The following is a 20,184-nucleotide window of genomic DNA, read 5'->3' as shown; positions in this document are numbered from 1 at the left end:
CTTCAAAAAGAAAAGAACAAACTTGTGCCAGATGTAGCTACACAATTGTTCTTTTCTGTAAGCTGTCATCTCTAAGGTAGTAAGGAAGTCTACAGACACAGAGAGCCTGAACGCAGACTTTAATGGTGACAGCTGGCCTGATGACAGCACAGAGCTGGGACTACTCCCCTGTGTTGTGGTGAAGCAGGTGGAGAGAGAGCATGGAGTGGTTTAGATTTACTAGATTGAATGCTGGCTGTGAAAATAGACCAAAATGATCTTGTGTTGTTCTACTGAACATGTGGCCTGGGAGCAGAGATCTTCACTTTACATAGAGGTTGACTATTCTCACTGAATGGGAGAAAAAGAAGAACATTCTAAACAAATCCCAAGGAGTCCCCTCTTTGAGAAGCAGTGTTTACTCACAGATCTGTCACACTTTGATCCAGAGAGTCTCTTTCTATCTGACTTTCATTGTGGAGAGAGTCTGATTCCTGTACTTGGCACAGCTCCTCATCAGTGATTATATCAAAAGCTGCATCATCTGGTGGTTTAGAGGCTTCACTTGCAACTGTGCCATAAAAAACATGAGAAGAAACATGAACACTCTTAGCTGGTTGTCTGGAAAACAAACGAGCAAAACCCTTAAGGGGCAAGCCTGGGCCATTCCTCTTCATTTACAGAAGCATTAGATAACTATTAGAATTAATGGAAAATCTTGGTCTGACTGACACTCATTTCATACATAAATGTTTCTATCAATATCCATTAAATTCAAAGACAGGGTCAGTCCCATCCTGAAAACTCTCCATGACCTCCTGCAGGTCACTGGAGCAGGAGGTGAGCATGTGGTTTTTTGGAGACTGTCAAAGAACAGCACTTATTTCTCCACAGCATGCAAACAATAAACTAACCAAAAGCCCTCTCAGATGGTGACACAGGCGATTCCAATGAAGCTGGTGATCCTTCCTGGTTGGCACTGGATCCAGAGTCATCTGCACTGTCCACAATGACTCTAGGCTTGTTAAAGCAAGCTCTGCAGCAACGCTCCTTTTTTCCACCAAGCTTTGTCACCATGTAGTTGTTGCAGCAGTAGTAGCAGAAAATGCGGCCACACATTCTAGAAATGATTCAAAACCAGGTGTTAGAAAAATACCACACACAGCCAGAACATATCTCCATGACAGAGGTTGGGGCTCTCTCATAATGGTCTTGTTTTCTGCAAAAGCATGAAAGCTACACCTATTGGCAGAACTCATAACAGACCACACTCCTTCCTGAAGTGAAATAGTCTTCTTGACAAGCACAGGATAGAAATTCACATTCATTCTTTGCTACCTTAACAAACAGATAAAACAGAAAAAACTAAAAATACAAAAAATAAATATAAAAATATAAAACAATCAAATGTTCACAAATACACAATGCAAACAAATTATATTTATATTAAGTATGTAAGAAGAAAATTAACTTAATAATACACAGGTCAAATCTCACAGACAGGTAGAACAAAACTTGATTTGATTATAAGGACTTTAAAAACACATCTGTATGTCTCTGCTTCATAATGACCCTCTTCCCTTCAGAAAGGAAAAAAATCCAGTATTGGACACATATGTATACATTCATTCCTCCCGCCCTGTCCAGTTTGAAGTCTCGCAGTATTAAACTTGTCAACTACTTTTTAATGTTGAGATTTTTATGAATTAAAGCACCCAACAGGGATGACTGCTACTCAGGAAATTTTAATGGTTTTGTTTTTCTTAATCATTTAAATCATTACTGGGTGAAGACACAAGCAGCTTTCAGAGACCTTTGCAGAAATGAGTAATTTGGAAGCTGTTACTCAAAATGACTTCACCATTCACTAATTCCTCTGGAATGTTGTTTACATTCACGTGAAATGGAAACAGTTCTAGTGCTTCCTTCTTTCCTTACATGACAAATCAGGTCATGAGGCTAAGGAACAGTAAAGAACCAAACCAAACATATCACTAGGACCCTGAAATGTATCCATTTAAATACTTTTTAATAAATCTAGATTGGATAACTAACACTAACTGTAGGGGAAATAATTTAATATCCACTTACAAAAAAAAAAGATAACTCTGCAATAGTTGATTAGCTCTGAACAAACCTAGTGTAAGTAAACAAATTTATAATTGTACAGCATGTTGAAACATGTTCTGGAATACTTCCACCACAGTAGCAAAGCCATCCTAGTGAATATTGTGTGGAGAAGAACAGAGCAGTGCAGAGCAGTCCTTCAAAGAAACACACTATACAGGGTTTGATTATCTTTGTTTCCAGAAATGAGAAACTAACAGACTCCCCAAGTCAGAGTTGCATCCAGATCTTTGTCTTAATACATGTCAAGGGATCTTTCCAATAATGTCTTATACCCTCATAAGCACATGTGTTCTTTCAGCCTCTAAAATGTCATGTATCAACAATTTTGATCACTGAACTGTGAACATCAAGAAATATTTCCTCCACACAGACAACCATACTGAGTTTTACTTTGGAACAGTGCAATACAGTTCAACAACTGACCTGCAGTGGTGTCGGCGCACCATCCACGAGAACTCTCTCTGGCAGTCCAGACAGTGATTAACTTCTGTGTCCCCCTGCCACCTCTGCTCTGCACTAAGCTTCTGCTGGAACTCCAAAGCATCAGACTTTTGCCACAAAGCATCCTTATCTCTGCAGTGACACAGTTAAAAGAAAGAAAAACACATAGAAGTTGTCACAGTGTTGGTTTATTGCTAACCAACCTCAACTGGAATGCTGGTGAAAGCTTCACAGTAAAAATTCCTTTGCTCCTAAAATTCTGAGAAGCTTTCAGACATAAAGATAGATCAAAAAACCTACTGAAGCTTCTGCAAAAATAGGGAGAAGAACACTTTCCATGCAGAGAACTACCTATTATTTCAAAACAGATAGGAAATTAAGGAGATATTATTGAGTGTTACATTTTTTGACTATATAATGGAAATGCAAAATTTCAACTGCTAATGATTTTGGCCTTCACTTGTATCTTCAATTTGGGAATATAAGCCTGGATGACCTAAGCAGAATCCCTGAACATCCTAAGCAAGGATTTTAATTTCTGCTTGCTGTTCATTTTGATGCCAACCTGATAAGCTCTATCAAACGTTCTTCAAGGAACTGCTTTGTTCTTGTCAGGTCATCCAGCTCAGCAAATAACTTCTGGTCACTGCTATCTTTATCTGCTGCCACCTTGCTGAGCTTCTCAGTGTAATCCAGGATCTTCTCTTTTGCTTCATCAGCTTCTTTTTGGATTCTGATCAAACACAAAGGCAATTATTAATCATTTTTAGCTCACATAAATTCAAGTCTTCCCTGTGGAAGGAAGGGCTCTTCCACCCCGATAAACTGGTAGTTTCAGTGAAATTTTTCTCAGTTTGCATATTTTTTAGAGCTAGGCAGAATCTCCCCAGTTTTCCGCATCACTGAAAATGCACATAGATCCATTACCTAGTGAACACAGCCAGCAACCAGCAATTTCTTGGATGCCCTGCTTATAGTAAAGCTTCTGATGGTATCAACTAGAGATAATACATATGATATCAGCACAAATGTATAAAAATACATAGGCTTTGGTTAACCTGTTAGATTCTGTGTGAGCCCACACACCCATGAAGATCTATTTCTGACTGCCAGATTATCCACACCACATAGGCCCACATTACAGACTTTGAAAACACATCCTGAGTTAGATTGATTAAAGCTGATAAGAAACCTGACAAAGACATGCAGGATGTGGTCCCATTCAGATAATTCTTACTGATTCCCTGAAACTTTGCAAAGAGGAGAGACAAAAGAAACTGTCCAAAAGTACAAATTTTGCATTTCTCACAAAGAACCCCAGTATTAATTTTGTGCTTAACCTGTAAGATAAAAAGAGGTTATAAAAATGTCTCTCATTAATTTATATCAGCTAAATTAACAATACAGTAAAAACTAAGCCGTGCATCACGTGTGCTGTATAATTTGCATGTTTCTTATGTGAAGTGTCAATCTGATATTCCCTGCCAGCGCCCATGAGCTCTTTGTTCTATATAAACCCTGTGACATATGGTACTTCACAAACCATGGTGATTTTCAACATGTTTTGATTATTGTCCTCTTGCTTGGCCTACAAATGAATAGCTTCTGTAAAGAATCCAAACTCTCACCTTTCCAAGAGTTCTCTAAGAGAAGTCATTTCCTCTTCCTTCTGCAGCCGAGCAGATTCTGATTCTGACAGTTGCTCTCTAGCTTCATCCAACTTTCTACACAAATTCGTGTTTGCAGCCTAGTAAAATGAATTACAGTATTTCCTTACATAGAAAAACAAGATTTTACCATGCATAGGACAATTACCAAGACAGCTAACAATGTTTTAAAAGAATCAGTTACAGCCAAATGACCAATTAAGATATTATTGTATAAGCAGGCAGTAATTAGTTGTGTACTAGTGACTGATTACTTCTGTCACACTGAATAAGGGATACACGCTAAAGTGACACAGTGTTAAGCCTGTAATTCTTGTTAGTCTGTGTCAGTTGAAGTTTTGCCTCCTTATCAAGAAAAATCTCTCAAAAATAATGGTAAAAGAATACACCCTGAAAGCTTTTTCACCACCTAAAAGCTTCAAAAGAAAAAATTAAATAGGAGGAAAATGTTGTTTATTAAAAGCCATATTGAATATGAAGGACAATCAAAAACAACCCAACTTCTTTCACAGCTAGACTCTCCAGAGAAGTCTGCCAAATTTGGAGTCCTCAGGGCACATAGCTAATTGCATCTAAAGGGACGTATTTCTCCTAGCAGGCAAGGTCACATCCAGTAATCTTAAATTTCTTCTTTCTGGATTCTTTACAACTCAGTATGACCCTTCTAACCCAACCACTTGATAAACTTATTGCAAAAATTCTGTTTTTTTCTGGCTGGGTCATTTCTCAGCTACATTAATTCTCTGATTCAGTGCTTTTTGCAGCCTGCAAATAGATGGATCTACACATGTGGCTGTATGGGAATGCAGGGCCTAAGAAAAACACATCTTAAACACACACCTCCATTTAGGAAGAGAACGCACAGCCAGGTCTTACATAAAACCTGACCAGCTTTCAAGGCAGGACAAATCCTAAGTGATATCATGCTTTTCATAATCTCTGCTTCAGTGGCTGTCAGCTGCCCAGTATTTTGTCTGCAGCACCTGTATTTATACAGGGGCATTCTCAGACTCACAGCCAGTCATCAGAAATACTGCTCACCTTCCCAGTTGTAACACTAATGCCTGCTGACACAAACACCTCTGGTTTTAATTCAGATCAAGCACCTACTTGTAACTCTGTAATCTCTTCCTCTGCTGCATACTGTTGTCGCTTCTGCTCCTCAAGTTGCTCTCTTACTTTCCCACACTCCTCACTGACAGCCTGGCAGAGAGATTGAGGCAGTAGTTAATAATCCTCCAGCAGCCACCCCTTCACCTACAGCTGTGAATTATGAGCGCTTTACTGCCATGCATGGGATAAATGCAGTGCCACTGGCTCATGAAAGACAGCTAAAAGACACTCTCAGAATCAAGCAAACTCACTTTGTCGTGGCACACTGACTGTGCTTTACTGTTACTTTGCATTGGCTGTTGCAAATCTCAACAAAAAGAAGGTCAAACCCATGCAGTGGCATAAGCCTCTGATCAACCACCAATCTTAGACAATTTATCAGAATGGCAAAGCAATGAAATGAAATCTTCAGCCTTGAGGCGTGCGGTTTCATATACACAGGGCTGACTCATGCTTTTTGGAAGCAACACTTGATCTTCCCAGCTGCTACCTTGAGCAGCTGAAAGCAAAAATACATGAAGGAATTAAACACAAAAGCAACTGGTCTCAGTGTCTAAGTTTCTTTTCGTCAAAATCAGTTCTTAGAAGAAGCAGTGTTATAGGTGTGAGGAACAGGTCTTGAAATGTTCCTACCAAAATGGAAACAACCACAGCTGTGACCAGAGGGACAGAAGATGCCACCTTCACCGCCAGTGTAAGAAATCATCACTCTTTTACTTTAGATAGGCTTAGGTCATGAGCACAGAGATATTTTCAGATTCCCAGGCTAAGGCAGGTTGCAGTTAGTCTCAGAGCCTGACCCACACAAACCTCAGGATTTCATGCAGTAATTGCTGTAGCAGATGGCAAAGCAGCTCCCTCAGCTATAATAATTACATTAATTTACCTTGAATTTTGTCTGATAATTTAGAATTTCTGTGCTCATTTGAAATTTTATTGCAGACAGCTCTTCTTGGCTGGTCTCTTGGAAACTCTGTGCCTGTTTCTTTATTGTCTCCAGCTGCAATTGCAGACTTGGGACAGCTGCGGCACACATTTGAGCCTCCTCTAATTTCTCTTGCAGGCTCTTGTTCTCCTCTCTGAGATTAGAGACGTCAAGCTTCAGCTTCTGCTGTTGCTCTGCTGCCTGTTCTTCCAGTTCTTTGAACCTTTCCGTGGCCTGGGCCAACTGCTCTTCTGCATCCACTTTTTCAGAGGTCAAGGCACAAATCTGAATGCCAAGTTCAGCCATATCAGTATTGGTCCTGTGCAGGAGATCTTTATTTTCTTCGTTTTCCACTCTAGCATTTTCCAAATACCGCTTAACCTTAGACAGCTCTTCCTTTAGGTTCATCAAATTACTTTCCAGCTCAGCTTTTTGATGGGCTGTTCTCTCCTGCTCTTTTTTCAGCTTTTCTTCCCTTTCTTTACATTCCACCAGTTCTTGCACATGACTTCTGTTGAGAGACTCACTCTGCTCTTTCAGCTGCTGGACAAGCGTCTTCTGCTCACTCAAGACAGTCTCAGTGACTGCCAGCTCACCTCTCATCCTCTCTTTCTCATCAGTGGCCTGCTGAAGCTTGACTCGCAGATCCAGGACTTCTGCCTGCAGCCTGGACACTTCACCTCTGTTGACCTCCAGCTGCTCTTCACTCATGGTCAGTCTGAAGGCCAGCTCTTTTGCCTCCTTCTCCAGGGACGCTGCCTGCTGTAGTTGCTGTTTTTCCACTGATTCCTTTTCTGATGTGAGAGATTCTATAAGTTTTGTCTGATGAAGGCATGTCTTTTCAACACTGAGCTTTTCTGTCTCAAGAGTCTCTGCTTTCTTCTTGTGTCTTTCAGCTTCTGCTCTTAGCTGCTGACATTGGCTCTCCATGCCCTGCAGTTCTACTTCCTTCTGTGTGAGCTGCGACTGGAGACACTCTTCGCTTTCCTTCAAGGTGTCCAAGCTTTTTTCCATTTGTAAATTATGCTGTTTGGCACTCTTCAGCTGTGCTTCAAGTGAAGCATAAGACTCCTTGGAGGTCTCTTCTCTTTGCTTTAGTTCTTCATATTCTGAGTGCAGAGCCTCCAGCCTCTCCTCTAGAATTTGGCTTTGCCTCCTGGCATTCTGCAAGTCTTCATCCAGCTGTTTGTTCTCACTCCGGAGTTTCTTCTCTTTTTCATCAACTGACACCAGGGCATCATCTATCTCACTCTGAAGTTGTTTCTCAGAGGCTCTCAACTTGGCTACATCGGCTTCTAGGGAAGCTTTAGAAGCTTCCAGATTTTTCAGCTTCTCTTCCATCTTCTTCTTAGACTGCTGCAAATTTTCATTCTCTGCTTTCAGTTTCCTGCTCTCCTCATCCAATTCACTCACTGCAGAGTTTTGCTGCTCCATCTGCTCCTCCAGCTCCTTGACTTTCTGCCTGAGATGCTCCTTCTCAGACATGAGTTTCTGGTTTTGCTCCTGAAGGCTACACACAGTCTGACTCACCTTTGTTAAGCGACCCTCCTGTAGTTCAAGTTGCTCTGCTTGTGACTGGACTTCCTGCTTCAGTGCTCCTTCTCTCCTACCATACTCCTCCTCAAGTTTTTCTTTTTCCTTCCTGGCTTCCTCAAGATTTTTTTCCAGTGAACCCACGTGAGCCAGCGACCCCATTACCTGGGTCTGAAGCTCAGCCATCTCCTTTCCTTTCAGAGTCAGGGCCTCCTGAAGTGCATCCCTTTCCTTTGCCACTGTCTCCAGGCTCCCAGTCAGCTTTTCACTCTCTTCTTTGGAGTTAGCAGAGAGGCTACTGTATCTGGATTCCAGTTCCTTCTGTGCCTGTTCTTTCAGCAGCAGCTCCTCCCTTGCTGCTTTCAGCTGAGATGCATGTTCAGCATTGAGTCTTTGCATATCTGCCTTTTCCTTTTCCATCTCCTGAAGCTTCTCTAACAGTGCCCGTATTTGTAGGGCAGAGTCATACTGGGCTGTGGCTTGCTGTCCCTTTTCATCCAAGGCAGCATCAACTTTTGCAAGGAGGTTGAGGTTCTTCTGTTCTGTGGAACTCAGCTTGGCTTTGAGCTCATCAATACACAGATCCTTCACAGCAATCAAAGCCCTAGAGGTCTCCAGCTCCTGATTTGAAACCTGCAATTTTGAGGCACAATCTTCCTTGCTGGTCAAAAGCTGCTCCACCTTTGTTGAGTGTTCCTTCAGCTGCTCCGCTGCACTCAGTTCCAGTGACTGTAGGCACTTCTGCAGGTCATGCACAGTGCTCTGAGTGGAGTGTGAGACCTCACACTGCTTCTGTAACTCTGTGATCATCTTTGTCAGCCGGGAGTTCTCCTCACTGTAGTTATTGCTCTTCTCCTTTTCTACCTGTACTTGTTCCTTTTGAAGGCTGACAGCTGCCTGGAGCTCCTGGTTTTCCATTTCTAGCTGGTGAATACGATCTTGAAGTTCCCTCTGCCTCAGCTCAGCCTGGTCAAGTTCTAAACGCATCTCTTCGTAGCCCTCAAGGTGTTCAACATTTAGTGAGTTATTCACATCAGGGCTGGAAGGAAACTCTTGTGCCTAAATGAACAGAAGGGAAAAATCAGAAAGTTTAGCAGCATTAAACATTCATTCAAATGGTGTGTTCAAATGAAAGCAAGTTCAGGTTCTTAATGTACAGTGACATTATGTGTTGCCTTCATAGCACTACAAGATATCAACTTGTAGGAAATGGGGCTTGTTTTCTCAAAAGATAAATGAAAATATGCCTGTCTGCAGGTAGTCTTATGAACATATTTCTTTCTTTTACAAGATTTGCATGTTAAGTTGAAGCAGCTGACAATTCCCTTTACTTTTAATTAAAATGCTTCCCTTTACTTTTAATTAAAATGCTTTTTGCTGTTTAGATTATAAGACTCATAACCATCATAAAAGTTTTCTGAAACTATGTCAACAAAGGACCTACCATGACATATAAACATTTATTTGCAATTTGCTTACCTGCAAATAATTGCTCACTAAACTGCTCATGCTGGAACTGCGACTTGGGGGCTTCCATAAAAATGCTGAAGATCCAAGTGAGGACAGAGTCCTCCTGTTCAGAGAAATAATATCTAAGGTAAGTCTAAGCACATATATATGTATCTTTCTACTTGTATATGTAAGATTGATCTAGGGGTAACTACAACATAAAAAAGGATATAACTGCCCCTGCAGTCTCAGCCAGCAACCACTGAAGTTGATGAAAATTAAGATAGGGATATCCGAGGCATCTATAAAAGGTGATGGGGCTGGCAGCTGTAACTTCCCTCATCCACAAGAACCAATGCAGCCTTGCTCTAAGGAATTGCATCGCTGTGTGGTGGCGGCTCAACCAGAGGATGGCAGCAAAGGGCCCTCGGAAACCCCCATGGATACAAATGGCTCTGGACCAGACCTGGTAGTCTTGTTATCCTCCACTTGTAGGTGGGATCACCGTGGCTGCAAGTGAAGCACACGGCTTGGCTGTGCAGTCACTACACGTCTCAGCTCTTGAAACAGAGGAAGCTAAGAAGATTTCTTCTTGTGCGTGTATAGATGAGAATAGCTTGGGATTTGGGCCAAAACTGCAGCTACTGAAGTGCCATATTACAGAGCACCATCTCTGATCCCTGGTTCTCACTATACTGAAGGACAAACAGGACAATTTCGTCATGGAAAAAGCATATACCTGCTCAAACACAAGTGTTCCTACCCACAAAAGCAGGAGCTTTTACAGATTCTTTAGCAAGCAGGTGTTTTATGGCCTTGTAAATACAAAATCACGTTGTGGCTCCACCTTACCTGGCAAATGCTGGCCAAGCAGCATCTAAATCATAGCCTCTTGATGCCAAGTCAAACTGAACATCAGTGAGCTCATAGAGTTGACCCACAATGTCAGAACTCATTTTGGAATTCAGAAATGGACTTCTTGCATAGTACCAGTCACTTGAAAACAAACAAAAGAGAAGTAATACTCATTCATAGGCAAAAGAGAAGCAGCAGTTTCTCTTACATAAAACTCCCTACATCATTATTTACTCCACCACAGAAAAACTATGATACAGTATTTTAAACACAAATGAAAACAATTAGACCCACCAAACAATATTCTATCCTTTCAATGTCAATGAAATGAAACAAGTTTAATTAATTCCACATCTTTAAAGGAATCCCTGCACAAAATGTTTTTTCCTCAAGTGCATGGGCAAATCACTGACAATAAAAAATATTTGCAATACACTGGATAATCACACAGTAACTAAAGCATACATTTAATACATCAAAAATAAGGAACAGAAGCAGCATCCAGAGAAAAATACATCGTGAAAATAGCTGGCTTTTTCTTAAAGCCCTAGCAGTGCCCCTCCAACCAAATACAACTATTATATGTAAATACTTTCTGGGCTTTGTGCAACACATCCAAATTATTCCTCTCTCATGATGAATAGTCCATCAAACCCAGGATCTTCAATACTTACAAATACATGACCTTTGAAACTGACGTACAGAAGCCTCAGCACAACCCACTCCACATATATTAAGCTGTAATAACTTTCAATCTTTACAAGCCCAAGATAGGAATGAACCAGTGACCCAGGCCAAAAGGTCTATGATCCCTCATATCCTATTACCAGCTCTCTAAGCCAAACAACTGGAAGTGTTTCAATTTCTTTCAGTAAGGTGATGTTGCTTGATCACACTGAGCAAACACCCATTAGTTTAAAAGTGCTTTGCCATTCACCTGGTCACTTTGGTGTTCATAAAACATTGCTGCAAGGTGTCTGCTAGCCTTTGGTGAACCAGGGAATAACGAATAAATGCTCTTCCTTTTCCAAGAGAGGTTCGTAGCTTGAAGGGAGAAACCACAAGAAAAGAAAGTTAAATATCATTTGTGATCATGTAGAGACATGGCCAGAACAGCCTACAAAGCAGCACAAAAATACTCACAATAAGCCACTGTAAAGCAAAAAGTTGAAAAGGAAAAAGTTGTACAGGAAGCCAGTAAGAGCTGCCACTGAGAAACACCTTTTCCTAAGTCTGTCATTGGGTGGAATCTTTTCAGAATGATGAATTTGTTTCTACAGCTGGCTATTGTTCACTTTATAGTAATATAAAAGGCACCACAGGACCAATGAATCATCTAATATATAGAGTACCTGACCACAGACTATGCTAAGAACACTTAAAAATAAAAGGCAAATCTCAATGTGCCCAGCCAAGATGGAAGTGACAGCTTAAGTTACTGAAGATGTGTATGGCCACAGCTGGAAGAGCTTTAGGAAAGATTAAGTAATAGAACAAAGATGTACACATATACAAATACACATCCCCATGGACACAGTAATCCCACACAAATGCAAAAAGTCTTTCTTATTTAGCTGCTAAGTTGATTAAAATCTAATTATTTTTTCAGATCAAGAACAGCTGCAGGACCAAAATTAATGGATCTTTTATGAAAACAGCTGTTAAATCAACATAAGGGGATAACAAAGCTCAGTACTGAATTTTTTTTAGCTATTGACTTGAAAAATCAATACTTTGTTTTTACATCTGAAGCATTTTCTGTCCAGCAAAATAGTGAAACACTGAATAGTGGTGTTTCTTCTTTCCATCAAAGTCAGTAATCAATTTAGAAATGGAAAAGGATGAAAGAATTTCTCACCTAACTGCTCATCTAACTAACAAAGCAAGCACATTTATGATTTAAAATAGAAGCCAAGACAAATAATAGAGAGGCTGAGGCACAAGTTAGTAGGCTACTGTAGACTTTGCTTGAAAGGTTAGTGTGAAAGAAGGCTCAGAGGCCACACAAGCTTTCTTTCCCAGCTGTCAGTATTCCACTGTGCTGAAGTGAGAGCAATACCCTCAGCTTCCCTGTTTTTGCTGTTACTGGGCTTCTGCTCTGAAGTAACACAAGCTCTTCATTTAGTTCAGTAACCAACTACATAAAAAAATGTTCCTTATAAATGGAACCCCAATGAAATGTAAGCAAAGACAGCAACACTTTTTACTGATTTTTGTTTTGAATTCTACAGAATATAAAGTGCAAAATGCCACGGTCCCTAAGCACTATGTATCCCAGAAACAGCAAATTTAATTTAATTTACCACCTGGTTTTCACCCTCATTCACCCTGCAGATATCTGAACATTTCTTCCAGGAGATGCTATCCCTACTCTGTGCACAGTAGCTTACAAGTGTTTTTTCCTAACTAGGCATATTTAGTCAATATCTTAAGAACTGTCAAAAAAAAAAAAAAACCCAAACCTTGGAAGCCACAGAATTAATCCTATCCTTACTCCCATTGGTTTATCAATTTAAATTCTGATACTTTCTATAAGCAATATGGAGACACCAGAAAAAAAGGTACATGATGAGAACCAGAGGAAAATATTTACATATATGCAGCTAAAAGTAGCCAAAGACTATCTGACTAGGAAACAAAACCATGCCACCTCCTGCTGGAGCCCTGTTAGAAATCAGGGAGGCAGAGTGTCTGGAATTGACAATATTTCCATGCTGCCAGAAAACATTGTAGCTAAGGTGCAGCCTATGGCTGTAAACATTTGGAAAGATGTGTATTCAGTGTAATCAATCACCTTGGGAAAGGGGAATGACCAGAACTCACTGCTCACCTACTGCTCTCAAGAATAAGGCCCTCTACTTAATTAACAGGTAACATTTTCCAGGATATTCTTATTTGCTTCCTTGCTCCACCTCTCTAGCATATCCTGCACCCTAATATTAGAAGCACTGCAAGCAGAGCAGAAGAAGCTGTTGAATGTCTGACTGTTCTTTAACTTAACTGCTATTACTCTTTCCTTTTGGTTAACTTCCAGGTTTGAAAGTCAACTAGTATTGTTCAGTAACCAAATAAAGGACATTTAAAAATCTTTATGTCCTTCTATCCAACCAGGTTCACAAAATTTGCTGCTGATTTCTACCTGGAATGAAGGGGAGTAACAAACATATATTTATGCCATGTGTCATCTAATTTCTGAGCCCAAGTCTGCCAGCTCACTTATCCAAAACAGATCACTGATTCTTTTTTTAAGAGTTTGTATTTCTAAATCACAAGTTAATAAAGATTAAAGAAGCCTTCTACAAGCTAATTTCTATGGCTGCACATGAATTGAAGTAGAAAATTGATTCCAAATTATAATTTCTGACATTGTGCTAACAATTTAACAGCCAGAGGTATTGAAGAAGGAAAAAGCAGAGCAGCCTTTACATGTGGCAATATGCAGGTGACACCACAGGCAACAAACTGTTGAAGACTACAGCACAGCCACCTTTGCAGAGAAATCTGCAATCACCACAACACTGCCTCTTCTATCCACTAGGAAAATCTTCTTCAAACAATTCTAAAGACTCAGACAGGATCAACACAGAAAGCTTCTCACAGCTTTTATTTCACCAACGCATTAAGCTGAAGACATAATGTGGTTTTTAACAAGATAAAGCTTTTATTACTAATCTAAATCTAACAGGAACAAGGCCTTGTGTGCTGTTCCCGACAGCTTATCCAAGGTAATAATGACAGCCATCCCTAGTCATTGCATCATGCTATTTCACACAGAGGAACAGAGTTCAGACAGAAGATGAAATTGCTGCTCTCAGTCAGTCCTCCTCAACTCTATGGACCAGTTTAAAAAGTCTTAACAAAAGTCAAATATGGTGAACATTTCATCTTACACTTAGAGCAAGATTCTGCCGTAAGCTTTGCTGAAGATGGCATGCTCTACCCTTGACTTAGTTTTTAATTTCTTTTTAGAGAAAATGACATTAAGTTTATGAAAACACAGGGCATAACCAGAGACAAACTGGTCCATTCACTTGTGTAAGTGGTCTTTGAAACAGGAATCAGGCTTTGGAACCCTACATAACATAGTGCCCTAGTAAAAAAAGTAATCTTGCATTTTTATACTTCATGTGAAAATCAGGAAAAAAAAAAAAAACCAACAGTTTTTTTTTGCTATATGTTAAAAGCTTTTTTTTGTTTTTGGTTTGTTGCTACTGGTCTCTGAAAAAACATGGCAAAACATAAACCACATATTCTGATGCTTAACTGATATACTTACTTCTGTAATAGACTTGACAAAGCGGATTCCATCATTAGCTCCTTTGATTTTTGCCAGACAATCACAGAAATAATCCCAGTAGTCTTTTCTGTTCCCCAACAATGTGCTTTTTTCTTTCTGGTCAAACTTAAACCAGGAAAACAAAATACAATGAGCAAAATTTAGATAGAAATACACTTATATATAGCTACTTGGAATCCTGTTCTTCTCCCAGCAGCATGTGCTTTCATAATTCCTCTTAGCTTTAGCCAATGCATTCACAAAGGAAAGAGACACTGCACTGTACCACTGCAATCCAGCACTTACAAAAGCTACTTAACTGACAGTAAGAGATAATGATGTTCTGGGTCTCTTTAAAATACAGACATCCATTCTAAACTCCTGAAACAAAGGCTGGCAGCAGATTCAGCAGCTGTTCAAGAGCAAGGCACTAACAACCAGCTGCTCAGAGACCTACAATTAAGCATGGCAGTAGCACATGTGTATGTACCAGAAAAACCTGCTCTAGCTAAATCATGTTCAGAGCAGCAATGCAGCAAGTATATGGACTAAACCCTGGACCATTCAAATCTCAAAGGATTTTCCAGTTTCTGCTCTGCAACCCCATTAAAACTCCCTTGCCTAGATTAAAGCTAGATTAGTATTTGTTGCAAATTAGCATTTGTTGCAATCACTGGCATGATTATGGCATATATGGACACCACACTATGCAAACTGAATTTCAGTTTGCCCAGCAGCGTCCTCTTTTACTTAAACCTTAAGGCTGGACAAAAAGCAGCAGTCCAGATTAAAAATCAGCCTTTTGCCTTAAGCCGTCCATACAATAAAAAAACCTTTCTAAAGCAAAATTGTTGAAAATTCTATAAATTACTTACATCCAATATTTATTTTTCATTAAAATGTCAAGGTATCATTGACACAGTTTTTTCAGGATAATTTAGCAAGATATGTCTTTAAAATCAAGTTCAAATCTTTCAGATCAATAAAGAAATGCCTTACATTCCTCAAGTCAAACTTCAAGCACTGCCTTTTGATTACATTTATTTTCACTTGAAATAAGTATAATAGGCAGCACATATTTCAGTCCTCTTATTACACACACCAAAATACAATAGAGAGACTCAACTGGATATTTATGGTTATTTGAGTTAAAATCCACAGGGTGAAGAGTCAGCAAGAGAAAATAAGGCCAAGTTTTGCTGGTGGATTACAAATGACACAGATCACTTTTTACCTGTAAGAGGTACTCAAGCTTGTAGGAGAATTTTTGCAAGTTGACACTGTCGTCTGTGATCGGTTCGCCTCCTTCTTTAAATTCTTTACTTAATTCAGTCACTGCATCTTTAAAACAAACAGCAAAATAGTTAACTAATGCAGAGAACATATAGCACTGAATCCATAAACAACTAAATAAATGCTTTCTTCACAGACACTCTGCATGTGGACTCATTTTCTTTTAGCTGAAATGTCTTAATGACAATATGGAGAAATGACTGATAAGCTTGCAATTTGAGACCACCCATAAGAAAACAAGAGTTCAAAGTGTTTCAATCAGTTGTATGGATTATTTCTTCTTTAAACATACCTAGCACTTCTGACACTTAGCAAAACCTGCTAACAGAGAATTGCTAAATTGCTACCTCAGCAGAGGGAAGAGAAATAACTTTTTGCTGTCTCATGTGCACATTAAGGTATTGCCACAGGACAAACAGAATTCTGATTAGAAAGGACAAAGCATGTAATCTGCTAAAGGGGATCAGTAACACGAGAACAGTCATTCAGTCAGCACATTTATCTTCTCCATGCTTTATTCAGGAAGGTTCAGCTTGTGCTGGTTGCAAACACAAATGAAAAAATAATTTACATAAAAAATAAGCATACAGCAACTCCATTTCCCTGAAATGTACACCCATAGTGGGTAAGGAAATCTCAAGTCAAATATACTTTATTGTCCCCCTGGACACTCTAGCCCCAAAAGGATGTACTTCTCAGCATCAGAAATTACTGATTTTGAGCTTGCTTTCCCCTTGGTCTTATATTTATTTCAGGTGACTGAGTGAGCTTTAGCTCTCAGTCCCACTCCATAACCCTCTGGGAAATAAAATTTCCTCTTGTTAGTAGTGAGATAGATCTTCTTTTTTATGTTACAGGAAGGTGTAGATTTTCAGCTTTGGTGCATATACCTTTTATTTAATAAAAATTAAAAGGAAAAATATCAGAATCTTGGTAGAGGCAGCTGATGAGGACAGAAAGAAAGCAGAAAAACTGTTATGAATCCGATAACAATCCTGCCTGCAACAGAACTGTTTAAATGAAGTTGCCTACTTCTAGTGGAAGACAGGTTCCACTGCAGCAAGAACAGCAGGTGTAATTCTCCAGCACCCTTCCTCTGGGTCTCCTTTCCCAGCTAGGTTTGGCCTCCTGGTATCAATATAATCGATATAGGGTGACTCTATTTGGGGAATAATGTGCTCTGACTCCATGATTTTAGAAAGTTGAACAATGTTTTATTAAGTTATATTATATAACACTAATACTATACTAAATTACATACTAAAGAAATACTATATTACGAAGATACTAAAAAAAACTTGTGACTGTCTGAGACACTCAACTTTCACTGGTGTCTAATTAGCAAATCACTTTAGGTAAACAATCTCTGTAACACATTTTACATTTGCAAAACAAGAGTAGTAAATAGAGATGAGAATCGTTTTCTCTTCTTCTCTAAGTTTCTCACTGCCTTCCCCAGGAAAAATCCTGGGAGAGAAAATTATGTGTCTCTCTGTTCAGAGAATGTGAATACTACATCCTGGTTTTTTCCCTTACCATATTAGCATCAATTCCACACCAGCTTCTCAATAAGGAAGGCTGAGTTTTAGGCCCTTTCTCTTTACTTCACATGAAGTCTTGCAGCAGCGCAGCTTTATGCATGCTGATGAAGTACTAGTTCACAATGCACACCTCACACACCCCCTTCTTTAAATTGTAAAACTTATTTTTTCTCTTACATGTTTAAATTTACAGAATTTAAGAACTGCAGAAGGTACAGAATTTGTCTCACAAAAAAAAAAATCAGTCACACTGCACACTTTGAATTTTGTCACTACAATGCTGCAGGAAAAAGTTACACAATAGAAAGCACAACTCCTGCTCTCTGTTATCTAAACCCAGGCTGGATGCAGCCCAGCCTCCAGAAGGTATCTGTCAGCATGGCTCTCAGTGTACCTTGCAAGTCTCTGATAATCCGCTGCAGCTGGCTTTCGCCACTCGTGGCTGCCATCTTGGGAACAAAAGGAACTCCCCTCCTGGGCCGGTAACCTTTTCATCCATCTAGATTAAAAACTGCAGAGTTCATATCCTTGAAGACCATTGGGTTGATGATGATTATTTTTCTCTGTGACACCTGCAATTGTAAAAGTCAAGAATAAAATGGAAGTCTTTATCAGCTCAAACAGTAGAAAATAAATGCTTTGACATTTTAGATCCTGTTGAGTAATGAATTCCAAAGCCCACCCTTTTCCAGGAATCTCCTTAATGTTTTCTTCTAGTTTTCACTTTCCATTTCAGTTATTTCTTCAGTTATATCTTTCAAAACAACCAAGGAAACCTCAGAGAGCAATTTTCTCTGGCTGGAGTTACAACACAGTTGGTAGTACAGCTCAGCTCTGGCTGGCATTTCACTCAATCTATCTTGTGACCCTGAGGAAGGTTCCAATGACATGTGATTTTCCCACCCCAAACTCTCTGCCAGATCTTCCCTACGGGCTGTAGAGTAAAAAGGTATGACAAATTTTCCATTTCAGAAGGACTTTCAAGACACAGAGTAGGCACGAGCCAAGGAGTCAAAAGTGATACATACTTGACTCTCTGACATTGGAGCATATTTTTAATGTGCAAGAACTATTAAAATATTTAGTACTGGAGTGTGATTTTAGCACAAGGAGCACCTCACACCTCACCTTCTCAGAACCCACTGTTCCCTACACATGTAAGATGACACCACTTTATTTTAAGCTCTGTTACAGCAATCCTGGCTGGATAAACATACCTTGCACCACCTTCTTTGCTTAGGATGAGTTATACTTGGCACTCACAGAAAATCTTTCTTAAGGTAAAATTAATTAAAAGCTTCAAACACTTTAATAAAACAACCATGCCTGGGGATGTAATCTTTCCAATGCTAATCTGGGAATAATCATTCAAAGAAAAAAGCCACATAGAAACTACATAGGGAACTTATACTAAGCATCCTATTCAAAGGTTGTTCAGAATTCTGTCTGCAGAGGTACAGCCAAAGTTTCAAGCAAAGACAACACCCAAAGTACTGAATCTTTAGAAAAATTGTTGTTACATATCAGTGCTTTTGTTATGATTCAAGCTGAACTACAATGAAATTATGCTGTAATTAAAATCTTGCAAACTTTTGAATCTAATGTGATTAGGTCACATTATTATATCTCCTTTCTCTTTCCATTCTTTCACTCCCAAAAGAGCTACATTGGCATGGCTGAAATAAGTGTCTGAATTAATCAAACAGATCATCCTTCCTACCCTATGTATTAAGGTATTGCTAGGAAGTGATCCCAATGTGATCCTGTATTCTTTTCTGTTTGAAACAAAGCAAACATTAACAAAGTCATAGAGACAGAAGAACATCAAGTATAAAGAGAAGGCTGAAACTAGGCTTACTGCTGAGTTTCTCTGCATACCTGTGCTTTGTTACATGCTAGTTTCCATTTCCATGTTTTGATGTTAGTTGTTATGTTATGACACAAGTGTTACATGGACCATGCGCTGTCTGGGGAAAGGCTTTTGCCTGCAAAATCCCCACCACAACCAATTGCTTCGTGGACAGAAGACCAGAATAGCATAGACTACCTGACCTGTGGTGCCAAACACAGTTTTTACCTTAAATCAATAATGTGACATATCCAAGATTCCTATCTCGATGCTACCCAGAGACCATACAAAATACCACACTTCTTGGGACAGTTGGGGTACTACTGAAAAAAAGCAAGAGTAACAAACTCAGTGAGTCAATGTTTCCTTTTCTAAACACTCACAGTAATATCAGCCTGCCTGATCGGTTTGGCAACTGTTGCAGAAAGGAGCTGAAGTGAGAAGACTCTGCCGCGTGGGCAATGAAAGACAAAAAGTGCCTCCAAACCTTTTCCTCACACCAAGAGGGAAAAGAGCAAGGACCAACAAGGGGTCCTGCCTATGCTTCCCAAAGGACAGAATAAGCTCCCATTCAAGGCTCCAGAGACATAAAGGCTTTGGAAGAGGCATGCCAGGAAAACACCGAGCAGATCAACTGCAGACATCTACAGAGAGAGTAGGAAGTTGGAAATTGAGCCTTTATTTAGCAATAACCAGCAGGGAGTGGGACCCTGGGCATCCTATAGCAGCCAGGCACAGCATGGAACCTTGTCAAGTGCTAATTCCCAGCAGGGTGCACAGGCAGACATTCACTGGGAGAGGACTAAGGCTGTTCAGTTTCCCCAGCCCCATTAGCACTGCTTAAATCAGTGTGCACGCCCAGAAGTCACAAATAAATGACTGCTGGGTGCACAACAGCTCAGTGGCACAGGGCAAGAGAAGGCTCTGTGCTCCCAGTGGATTGATCTTGTTGAGCCAAAGCAGCCAAAGATACACATCTTTATTCGTGCTTGGATCTCTAGGTAGAATGTGAGAACCCTGAAAAGAAACCACAACTCAGCTGGAGGCATGAAGCTGCAAAGCCCACTCTGCCGACTCTCTGTCGCCTCTCAATACATGGAGCAAGGTCTCACAGCTTCCCCCCTCCTTGCATC

General features: G+C 39.9%; 1 protein-coding gene across 6 annotated transcripts in view; it reads right to left on the bottom strand.

The window, feature by feature from the left end:
* Positions 1 to 20,184, bottom strand: part of FYCO1 (FYVE and coiled-coil domain autophagy adaptor 1) — a 45,876-nt gene that overhangs the window by 18,879 nt on the left and 6,813 nt on the right. For 2 of the 6 annotated variants that reach the window (XM_058817137.1, XM_058817155.1), the window contains exons 2-14: positions 17,597 to 17,774; positions 15,603 to 15,709; positions 14,369 to 14,494; positions 11,030 to 11,136; positions 10,090 to 10,233; positions 9,268 to 9,361; positions 6,217 to 8,847; positions 5,328 to 5,420; positions 4,179 to 4,297; positions 3,116 to 3,283; positions 2,533 to 2,682; positions 894 to 1,099; positions 406 to 550 (exon numbers count right to left, since the gene is read on the bottom strand). In XM_058817137.1, coding sequence (XP_058673120.1) covers positions 406 to 550; positions 894 to 1,099; positions 2,533 to 2,682; positions 3,116 to 3,283; positions 4,179 to 4,297; positions 5,328 to 5,420; positions 6,217 to 8,847; positions 9,268 to 9,361; positions 10,090 to 10,233; positions 11,030 to 11,136; positions 14,369 to 14,494; positions 15,603 to 15,709; positions 17,597 to 17,651 — 4,145 coding nt within the window. In that variant the 5' untranslated portion in view covers positions 17,652 to 17,774. Of the gene's footprint in view, positions 1 to 405; positions 551 to 893; positions 1,100 to 2,532; positions 2,683 to 3,115; positions 3,284 to 4,178; positions 4,298 to 5,327; positions 5,421 to 6,216; positions 8,848 to 9,267; positions 9,362 to 10,089; positions 10,234 to 11,029; positions 11,137 to 14,368; positions 14,495 to 15,602; positions 15,710 to 17,596; positions 17,775 to 17,884; positions 18,023 to 20,184 lie in introns of those variants that run through there. The other 4 variants (XM_058817146.1, XM_058817169.1, XM_058817163.1 and 1 more) reach the window with 4 other exon arrangements.

The sequence above is a fragment of the Ammospiza caudacuta genome, chromosome 1 (assembly GCF_027887145.1).
Source record: "Ammospiza caudacuta isolate bAmmCau1 chromosome 1, bAmmCau1.pri, whole genome shotgun sequence".
NCBI classification, from domain to species: domain Eukaryota; kingdom Metazoa; phylum Chordata; class Aves; order Passeriformes; family Passerellidae; genus Ammospiza; species Ammospiza caudacuta.
The sequence above is the reverse complement of the archived record's forward strand: the minus strand, read 5'-3'. Positions and strand labels throughout refer to the sequence as shown.